This window comes from Choloepus didactylus, chromosome 8 (assembly GCF_015220235.1).
Source record: "Choloepus didactylus isolate mChoDid1 chromosome 8, mChoDid1.pri, whole genome shotgun sequence".
NCBI classification, from domain to species: domain Eukaryota; kingdom Metazoa; phylum Chordata; class Mammalia; order Pilosa; family Megalonychidae; genus Choloepus; species Choloepus didactylus.
In genome coordinates this window covers 15,874,616-15,885,508 of record NC_051314.1, presented here as the reverse complement: position 1 = coordinate 15,885,508, position 10,893 = coordinate 15,874,616, and the positions used below count along the sequence as shown (strand labels likewise).

Sequence of the window (10,893 nt, the reverse complement as noted above, 5' to 3'; positions counted from 1 at the left end):
ATGGTGATTGGTGGCAGATGACAGGATACTGGCGAATGTAGGGCCCAGGTGGTCCAGAGACCTGGCTCAGAGGGAAGTGGGCTGCGTGGCCTGTGCCAGGCCCTGGGGCATCTGCCTTCCTTGTCAGACGGACTCTCCACAGCAGCCCTTTGAGGCAGGCCACACAGATGAGCAAACCCGAGTTTAGGATGTGGGTTTCGCCCAACATCATGGAGCACATGCTGGAGCTGGAGCCCAAGCCAGACTCTAAAACCAGGACCCTTTTGGTCTTGGTCTCTCCATTCCTTTGCGTTTCTTTCTCTGGGCAGTGGTTTAGTGGGAAGACATAAAGGTAAATTGTAATCCTGAGTTGGCTACTTCTAGTGATATGGCCTTGGATATAGCATTGCGGTGAGCCTTCGTTCTCACACAGGAAAGACGAGCTGTTGCAGGGGCTTACTGAGGTAAATGAAAGTGAAATTAAGCATCTACAACTGAGCATGGGCCACAGGGAGTTCAAGCGGTGCTGGTTCTCATTTCCACTTGAAATATGCAAATAGGTGTCTGGAAACCATCTGCACTGGAGAAATTCTAACCGCATGGACAAGTAAGGCTTATCCCTCTGAAAACAAAACGGTGTGTGTGATGACCTGGGTTAACCGTGTTTTATTGACTCTTTAATCACTGTGGTTAAACATTTGCCCAAGGCTGTGAGAAGTCAAATGAGTAGGTCCTCAGACAAGTAGGGAACAGGAATCAAATGAATTCCAAAGTTCAGAAAAGGAAATAGGCAGGACACACAGAGACAGGGGGGTGCTGGGAGCGGGCCTGGCGGATGCCCAGGGTAGATGCACATCCACGATGGTTCTGGCCTTGCTTCCACTGTGTAGGGGGCTCTTTACCCTTAGAAGACTAAAGCTATGTGTGCTCATGTCTGTGTGTCTGTATCTCTGACTCTGTGTGTGTCTCAGAGGCTCCGGCAGCTGACCAGCAGCAGGTTGGAGGCAAATCTGCCCATTTTGAGGAGTGGTCCGATTTCTAGGGTGCTATATACACCCGGGTACCCCGGGCTAGGGCAGTACTGTGCTGCTGTTTGACAGGGCTGGGGACCAGGATGGGGGTGCTGACCTGGGATGACCGCAGGCTCCCGAGGTTGAGGCCGGGCTCCCCTGCTCCTGTCTCCAGAAACAGATTAAGAGGTGACAAGAGCCCTCCAAAGTTCCTCATTCCTCTTGTGATCAATATCTTCCATTTCCCGTCGCTTCTGCAGAGGGCATCAGAGAAAGCCTAGTCTCAAGGGCAGGAACTTGTGGAGCCACCGCAGATGTGAGGCTGAGCCACAGCTGACCCTTTAGGGTGTAGACCCCGCACTCACAGTGGACCTTCTGCTCCCCACCTCCCTGTTCTCCTACCTGGGAGATTTCAGCCAGGATGATTCCTCGGTACTGTCTGCCCTGTCCCAGGGCCTCCATGTCAGCCAGGAATTCTTTCCTCTCCTGGATCTCCTTCACCACTGGATGGAGGAGAGGGGCCATCAGCGCACAGGGGAGTAGGCTGCTGGGAGGCTGCTGGGAGGGGTGGTGGGGCTGGCAGGATGCCTATCTCAGGGAGAGAAGTGGCTCTGGGGTCAAACTGTGTTTCTTTCTTACTCGTTGGCCCTCAGGGACCCCCATCCTGATTCCAGACCTCTCCACCCCTACCCCCAGCACAACCAGACCAGCCAGTGGCTCACATTCTTCAAACCGGTCCAGCTCAAGGGCAGGGTCCTGCCGCACGGGAGGGACCTTTTTTTTCCGTTCCTCTGGGTCCTTTCCAGTGGCAAAGATGTTTTGGAGTTTTCGCTTCTCCTTCTCCAGATCTCCTGGAGGGCCAAGACACAGCCTGGTTAAGGGGTGCCCTCTCCATGATCTGGGCTGCCCATTGGGCACACTTGCTGCAGGGGGCCTGGGTAACGCGGAGAGGGCTTCTGTGGATCTGGCACCTTCTACCCTTGTCAAGATTGGCAGGAAGGGGTTGAAAGACTGAGAAGAGAGCCTTCTCAAACACACACATTGCTTTGGTGCAGAGCAAGGCTGAGCAAACTTAGAAACCCGGGACCTCAGTGATGCCTGTAGGGGCAGCCTGTGGGCAGAGGCTACCGAGAGGTTAGGAGGGACTGGGCCAAGTTATATTGGGCAGGCAGGGGAAGAACGGCTCGGGGAAGGGGGCTGGACTGCAGAGGCACTCCGGATTGGAGGGATGGCGTGTGCGCATGACCTGACTGCCAAGTATGCAGCAGGGCCTTCTAGAAAAAGAACAAAAGAGGATCAAGATGACTTATCTGTGTTCCCCTATGCCCTGAACATGTGCCAAGGCTCGAGGGCATCGGTATAAAAAGCACGGGAATTCGAATACATAGATACCTGCTCACCTGCCTTGGGAGCTGCCTGTCCCCTTACCCCCCAACCATGGAGCCAAGTAGGAGAGAGGCTTGAGCCAAGGCCCTGTCACTTACTGGTGGCTTGAGGTTTGAACTGCTCCCGGCTGTAGGCCCCGTTGGCTTGGCACGCGTTGGCAGGCCGGAGGTGGGGCCGGGCCTTCAGGATGGGAGGCAGGTAGATAGCAGAGGCCTGTGGCTTGGGAGGCGATGCCCTCTGGCTGGATGTTGGGCTGCACTGCAGGGGCAGAGTGTCTCCTCCTGGGGAAGGGAGGGCCGGGGTGCACGACTCACCTGGCTAGTTGTTTTATTAGTATTTTTTAATTATAAAAGTGACACCTGCCTGTTACAACAAGCCAAACAGCACTGAAGAGTTCCCCTGTACCCCCCTTCACCCCCAATGAGCAATAGTTAACAATTTGCTGGTCCCTTGCCCTACTTTTGGAACAAGTTCAAAGACAGATGTGCATATAAGTGATTTTTTTCAAACACGTGATCATACTTTATTATATTCAGTAACAGACCCTTTTCACTTAATTTATAATGGACAATATCTTTCTAGATCAATCCATTTACATATATAACTTATTTTTTATAGTGTATATTAGTCCTTAGAATGAGTACATTATTTATTCAACTAGTCTCTTAGTTTCAGAAATTCAGGTTGCTTCTAGTTTTGTTTTGTTTTTTCCACTACTTCAAACAATGCTGCAATAAACATCCTTATACATCAAGCCGTTGTACTGATGCTTTTATTTCTATAGGCGGGAATCCTGAAACCTGCTGGGGGCAAGGGCAGGGAGGGACAGTTTGGATGGTAGTGGACACCTGTCCCTCCTGTGGTCCATCCCCCTGCGTGGTTCAGCCAAGCACATCCCCCTCCTCAGTCTCCCTGAAGCCCAGCTCAGTGCAGGGCCCACCCACTGCTATGATCTGGCCCATCTAGTTTCCAGTCTTCTTTCATCCCATCAGCAGATATCTACTGAGCGTCCACTATGTGCCAGATCTAGTCACTGGGGATACAGTTTAAGACATGGTTCTGCCTCATGGGGCTTATGTTAGGGCTGGGAGTGGAGACGATGGTAAATGAGTAAAATATGTAGTTGGTTAGATGGTGACAGTGCAGGGATGGAGCACAGGGTTTGTCATAGCAGCCTTCACGATTCTAAATAGGGTGGCCAGGAAGGCTTCATGAAGAAGGTGACATTTGAGAAAAGACCCGAAAGTAGCAAGGAGTCCAGCTAGGCTGAAGAGCATTCCAGGCACAGGGAAGGGTGAGCGCAAAGGCCCTGAGATGGGAGGGGTCTGGGGGCTTTGGGGGAACAACCAGGAGGCCACAGTGGCAGGAGTGGAGTAATGGGGGCAGAGTGGAGGAAAGCGTAATGGGAGCAGACATCAGGGATCATGGAGGACACCAGGCTGCAGGGCCTTCTTGGCCTCTGGAAGAACAGGCTTTTGCTCTATATGAGACCGGAAGCCATTGGAGGGTTTTTTTTTTTCAGTTTGAAAAACCCCCTTCTAGAGGGTTTTTATTTTTCTAATTTAATAGATTTTATTTTGAAATAAATTCAATCTTACAGGAACAGCTGCAAAAACAGTACAAACCCCATACATAGAACTCCATCATACCCTGACCCCCTCCCCGATACCCAGATCCACCACCTTTAACATCCTGTCACACCACCATTTCTTTCTTTCCCTCCCTCTCTCCCTCTCTCCCTCCCTCCCTCCCTATCTATCACCCATCATCTATTGCTCTGTCCTCTGAACATACGTGAGCTGCACATATCTTTGAACAAACAATATAATTCATATATACCTTTCCCATGGACAAGAACATTCTTTTATGCAATCTCATTAAGCGCAGCTAAGAAGTTCAAGAAATTCAACATTGATAAAAAGCTTACATTCTATATTTCCTTTTGTGTGTGTGTGTGTGTGTGTCCCATCTGTGTCCCTTTGAGCCTCCTCTCCTCCATCCTCAGATCCCATCCAGGATCATCCTTGGCATTTAATTGTCATCTATTTAGACTTTTTTTTTTTCACTTGTGGAAACATATAAATAGCCTAAATCTTTGCATTCCACTCCCTCCCTAGCATTCCATTAGTGGTATTAATCACAGTTAGAATGTTGCAATGCTATCACCTTCCCACCATCCATTTCTAGAAGTTTCTCTTCACCCCAAACAGAAACCCTACTCTCATTTCTTAACTCCCCATTGTCCCTTCCCCCACTTCTCAGAACCCCTACTCTACTTTTCATCTCTATGGTCATATTCTCTGATACTTTCTTTGTGTTTACCGTGGTGCTTAAATTTAACATCTTAAATCTATAACAATCTTGTTTTTCTTTGATACCAACTTAACTTCAATATGACACATAAACTATGTTCCTATACTCCATTACTCCCCCACCTTTATGTAGTTCTTGTAAAAAATCACATATTTTACATTGAGTCCAAAACCACTGATTTATCATTACAGTTTATGTATTTTAGATCCTGTAGGAAGTAAACAGTGGAGTTATAAAGCAAAAATACAGTAGTATTGGTATTTGTATTTACCACGTGATCTTTACTGGAAATCTTTATTTCTTCATGGTAGTTTCAATCAATTGTTTAGTGTCCCTTCCTTCCAGCCTGCTCAACTCCCTTTAGGATTTCTTATAGGACTGATTACTGGTGATGAAGTCCCTCAGCTTTTGATTATCCAGGAATGTTTTTATCTTCCCCTCATTTTTATCCTCCAGGTATTTGTGAATTCTCCAAGTCTCTGATGGTTATTGACTTCTATTTGTATTCCACTGTGGTCAGAGAATGTGCTTTGAACAAATTCATTTTTTTTTTTTTTATTTATTGAGGCTTGTTTTTATGCCCCAGCATATGGTCCATTCTGGAGAAAGATCTGTGATCACTAGAGAAGAATGTGTGTCCTGGTGACCTAGGATGTAATATTCTATATATGTCTGTTAAAATTTTCTCTATCTCTCTCTCCTTTCTTTGTTTCGCTGTCAGTAGGGGTCCTTTTCGTATCTGAAGTAGGGCAGGTCTCAGCATTTGTTTGTGAAAAATTTAAGCTCTTCCTCAAATTTGAAGGAGAGTTTTGCTGGATAAAGTATTCTTGGTTGGAAATTTTTCTCTCTCAGAATTTTAAATATGTCATGCCACTGACTTCTTGCCTCCATGGTGGCCGCTGAGTAGTCACTACTTAGTCTTATGTTGTTTCCTTTGTATGTGGTGAATTGCTTTTCTCTTGCTGCTTTCAGAACTTGCTCCTTTTCTTCAGTATTTGACAGTCTGATCGCAATATGTCTTGGAGTGGGTTTATTTGGATTTATTCTATTTGGAGTTCACTGGGCATTTATGCTTTGTGTATTTATATTGTGTAGAAGGTTTGGGAAGTTTTCCCCAACAATTTCTTTGAATACTGTTTCTAGACATTTACCCTTCTCTTCCCCTTCTGGGACACCAATGAGTCTTAAGTTTGGACGTTTTATTTTATCTATTGTATCCCTGAGATCCATTTTGATTTTTTTGATTTTTTTCCCCATTTTTTCTTTTGTTCTTTCATTTTCTGTTCTGTGGTCCTCAAGGAGGCTGAGTTGTTGTTCAACTTCCTCTAATCTTGTATTATGAGTATCCAGAGTCTTTTTAATTTGGCCTACAGTTTCTTTAATTTCCATAAGATCTATTTTTTTATTTACTCTTGCAATTTCTTCTTTATGCTCTTCTAGGGTCTTCTTTATGTCTTTTATATCCTGTGCCATGCTCTTCTTCATGTCCTTTATATCCTGAGCCATGCTTTTGTTGCCTGTCTGTAATTCTTTGATTAATTGTGCCAAGTACTGTGTGTCTTCTGATATTTTCATTTGGGTGTTTTGGTTTGGGTTCTCCATATCGTCTGGTTTTATCATATGCTTTAAGATTTTCTGTTGTTTTTGGCCTCTTGGCATTTGCTTTACTTGATCCCTAATTTGACAGAACTGCAGCTTGGTGGCGTACACTTTCTCTAGCTAACCAGCAGACGGCGTCCGTGAGTCACCTATTCCCCTCAAGTCAGGTCTCCCCCACTTTGTCTTTGTGGTGCGTGGGGGTCTGATTCTCGTGGGGTCCAATTGGTGCACCAACTTTGGGTGTGTTGCTGGTGCTGTCCGCCCTGAATGTGGGGCGTGTGTCTGGGTGGTTAGGCAGGCAGGGCAGCTTTAATAATCAAACCTCCCAGGTGTTCCCAGAGATTTAAGGCTGTTGCAGGAGCCTAAGCCTTCATTTCAGTCTTTCCACCAATTGTCTCTGCCGCTGACCCACAAGTCCTTGGTATTCGCGTAGGGTCCCTGGGATTTCCGAGCGGTTCCCCCTTCCCAGCTGGACTCTTCCAGGACCTCTGCTGAGGGAGGACTGTGTCACGTCACAAGTGTGCGCCAGCCTCCAGGGAAGCCCTGGGTCACCGGGCCGTGTTGGGGCGTTCCCAGCCCGCTTCAAAGATGGTTGAATGGGATGCATTAACTTCCCCCTTTTTGCACAGCTCCGCCCTCCCAGCTCCAGGACAATCAGCCGTGGGTGTATTAAAGGCCACTGTCCACAGCCGATATTGTGGCTTGTGTGTAGTCCTGCGGGAAAGATTCCCCATCACACTGGGTTTCTTGGCGTGGCTCTGGGCTGTGGGTCTGGCCCCAGGCAGGAGCGCCCCTGCCTGCTGGGGAGATGGCTGCAAGGAATGCGGTTTTTTTTCTTCTTTTGGATCCCCTCTGCTTCTCTGGTCTTGAGACAATCAGCAGCGGATGTGAGAAGGGGTATCTCCTCCACGCCAGACACTGAGGCATTAGCCCAGCCCATTCCCGCCGTGCGTCACTGCATGGCTCTCCCTGTCATATCTGCAGCCACTCCCGGGATTTTTCTTTTAAAGAACTAGTCCGTCTCCAAATGCTAGCCCACCGTTTCCCCAAACCGCAGCGTGGCTGCGGGACTTTCAGCTGACTCACTCGTTTCAGAATGCAGGCTCCTGGTTTCACCAAATGCACGCTCCCTGTGGATTTAGCAGACCTTGTCCGGCTGGTGCATCACTGGCAGTGGTGTTCTGGGTCACTTTCTGGTTTTTATCTAGTATTTTTTATGGAGGTGTTTTTTTGCCCTGTCTCACCTAGCCACCATCTTAGGTTCTCCCATCGGAGGGTTTTGAGCAGAGGAGTGACATGATCCCTCTGGTTGCTGTTGACAATACAGTGCAGAGGGCCAAGAGGAGAGGCAGGGAGGTCAGTTCTGAGGCTACTGATGTCATGTCAGGGTGAGATGATGGGGACCTGGGTCAGGTGGTAGCAGTGGAATTGGGGAGAAGTGGTCAGAAGGTCAACCAGACAGGACTGCTGATGGATAGGGTGTGGGTCTGGGATAAAGAGAGGAGTGAAGGATAACTCCAAGGCATCTGTCCCAAGCAACTGGAGGATAGGGCTGCCATTATTTCCCATGAACCTTGCCCTTCTTAGGCCCTCTACCTAAAGCCACACCATCAATTAATCTCTCTGAGGAGATGCCAAGCTTCCCAGAATGTTCCTCTTTCTTTCCACTTCCCATCGCTTCCTGTCCGATGCCTAAATAGCCATCTTTCAAGACTTAGCTCATATGCTACTTCTTCCTTTGGGCCTTTCTCAGCAAATAATTCTAGGAGTTCAGGTGAAGCAGAGGGATTTGTGGCTTGCAAGAGAATCTGAGCTAAGCTTCAAAACAATGAATATGATTTGGTTAAGAAGAGAGAAGAGGAGGGGGAATTCTAGAAGAAAAACGAGACAACTCCAAGGCTTGGAAGCAACTATTAAAAAAAGAAAACTTCTTAATGAGAATAAAACTGCCAGACAAATCAGTTACTCATGTGGGCCTGACCATTGAAGCAATTAGTTGTTCAATAAATAGTGAGTACCTGTTCTCAGTGCAAGCGCTATAGTGGTGAACAAGCAGACACAGTCTTTGGACTGGCAGTATTTATTTTTAGTGGAATTTCTAGCACATTCTTCTTTGCAGTCATGTGACAGGGGACACCAAACTATTAGTAATTGCTGAGTATGGAGACTGAGTTATGTGATTCAAACTTGTGATGGCCCCAGGCTCTGGTAGCCTGAGTTGTCCTTGATCACAACAAGGAAGTAACTCTGACCCCTGGACTGGCATGACAGAGCCTCCCTCTCCCAGCCAGTGATGGACAGGCCCTGCCAATATTTGCCTCTCTGACTCTCCCTTCCCTGCACTACTGTGGTTGATCAGATGCCCTCCTAACAGGCACATTCCTATTTTAGGGAAGGCAATAGCCTTGGGTAGATTTAAGGAAAGCCCAGTAGACTTGGGTCTCCTGGCATTCTGCCTTTAAAAGGCAACTGTGCAGGGCTCTATTCTGATCCATTAAATGTTGACCTAGAGGACAAGGTTATTTTCAAGGAGGTACCTTATTATGGTGCCCATGTGCTGTCTATAATTTTGCCTCTTTTATCCTTTCCTTAAAAGCAAATAACAATGTTTGGTGAGAGATGAACTTTGGAAAGGCTTTGTGTGTTCTTTCTAAGTGTGAATTCAGCCAGTCATCCTATTACTGCTAGCCAAGCTATGAATGAATAAAACTACAGACAAGGCACATGCGCAGTCCTTTCCTCTGGAGAGCTCATATGGTAAGTGTGTAACAGGGAGGGAGAGATTGCAGACATGACTGTGTTGAGACTATTTTGGTTGGGCACAAAGTCTCTATTGGGCTGCGATCCCTTGGGAAGGTTCGCTAGAGCCAGACTGCAGGAGGGTTGTCACTGAGCCACGACCACGTCTGGAGAAGAGGTGAAAGCCCCAAAGGGTCAATTCCCCAGGGCCAAGAGGGCAGAACTACTATTTAAATTTTTTTTTTTTTGGTCTTTGTCTCTTTAAATGCACCCCACCCACCCTCCGCCCTCCGCCCCCTGCCCCTACCATGTTTCAATATGGAGGAGCATTAAAACAATGTGTCCCAGAATCCCTCTGCTTGGAAGCGTCTGTGGACTACTTCTTACTTTTCACAGTGTCCATGATGTGGCGTTGCTGGAAGTTGGTTAGTTTGGATTCCTTCATCATCACTGCAAGAGAAAGCATTTCTATGAGGCCTTCTGGGCTGTAGGCAGATGCCTTCATCTCGCGCTATTTATGTTTAAAACAGTATCACCTCCTTCCCATACCGCCATTCTGTACCTGAACACTCCCTTTCTTCCTTTCCTACTTCATTATTTTCTACAGCACTCACCACCATCTAAGTTCTATGTATTTTACTTATTTACTTTATTTATTATTTGTTAGCCTAATATCAGCTCCATGGGAGCAAGATTTTTTGCTGTTTTTTTCCTCTTTTGTTCTCTGCTGTATCCCCAGCACCGATTACAGTGTCTAAAGCACATAGCAGGCTCTTAAAAATTTTGTTGAGTAAATTAATGAATGAAAGAATAAATTTTCATTAAGCATATGCCAGAATACAATGGTGAGCTAAAACAGGCACAATCCCTGCCCTGATGGAGTAAATGATCTAGAAAGAGAGATGGACATTAATCCAATGGGCACAACTAAATATCCAACTACAGTTTTGGTTAAGCTTAAGCTGAAGGAAAAGGTAGTGTGAGGTTATGTAATAGTGTTCCTAGTGCGGATAGGTGTGGATGGGGAGGATACAAGGCTTCCTGGGGAAGTTGAGTGTATGATCTAGAGAATGCATAGGACTTAACTATTTTTAAATACTTGATTCTTTGACTTTTGGCCACTTGCAAGCTATTGGACCCAGAACCTCTCTGAACCCCCGGCTCCTCATCTGTAAAATGAAAATAGCAATACTAAGCCACAGATCATACAGGGAAGAACGGAGTTACTGAGAGCAACTGTTATCACTCCTCTTCCCCTGGTGCCCTTCAATGCACTGACCTCTGAGCAGCTCACAGGTTCCTGGGGTGTAAGTGGCCCGCTGGGGGCAACGCCAGAGCCCAGTTCCTTTGGTCACCGCCCCCATCCTCTCCTGGGAAGCCACGGGAAGGCCCTGAGGAGAGAGAGGCACTCACTACCCAATCCCACCTGACATCTGGGATCCGAGGTCGGGAATCTGGCCGCAGGAGAATAGTGACAATATAGCCACAGTGCCCTATCCCAACACCCCGAAACACAGATACACACACACGTACGCACACACAGGGTCCTCATCCTGACATACAGGGTGTCTCATCCTGTGGCAGGTAAGTCCCCTCGGGAGGAAGGGAGCGTTCAGATAGCCGTGGTCACGAAAGTGCCCATTGGGTGAGGCCAAATTGAAACTTCACCTAAACTGAGTCCCCCTCTGGGTGTCCCCACGGCTCTGCAGCGGCTCCCGGCTCCTGTAACCCCCAGAAATACTCCACTATTTCCTCCACTGGAGCCCGCAGCTAGCGGCTCTTGCTACCATGGTACCAAACGCACGCCATTCTGCGCATGCGCACATCTGAGTCTCCGGCCTGCCTCCCGGAAGTGATTTCCGCTGGG

The 10,893-nt window shown here is 47.5% G+C and overlaps 1 protein-coding gene across 4 annotated transcripts; it reads right to left on the bottom strand.

Moving 5' to 3' along the window:
• Positions 1–497: 497 nt before the first annotated feature.
• On the bottom strand, positions 498–10,839 carry C8H22orf23 (chromosome 8 C22orf23 homolog). 4 transcript variants are annotated; one of them, XM_037845696.1, is made up of 7 exons: positions 10,564–10,674; positions 10,306–10,417; positions 9,414–9,476; positions 2,474–2,656; positions 1,712–1,840; positions 1,392–1,492; positions 498–1,243 (listed from the first exon to the last, which is right to left on the bottom strand). In XM_037845696.1, the coding sequence occupies exons 1-7, from the start codon at positions 10,576–10,578 to the stop codon at positions 1,172–1,174; spliced, it is 675 nt and encodes a 224-aa protein (XP_037701624.1). In that variant the 5' UTR covers positions 10,579–10,674; the 3' UTR covers positions 498–1,171. The 4 variants fall into 4 exon arrangements, with proteins under 4 accessions (XP_037701624.1, XP_037701625.1, XP_037701628.1 ...); XM_037845697.1 differs by having other exon boundaries at positions 499–1,243; positions 10,589–10,747; XM_037845700.1 differs by having other exon boundaries at positions 499–1,243; positions 10,560–10,648.
• Positions 10,840–10,893: the final 54 nt, after the last annotated feature.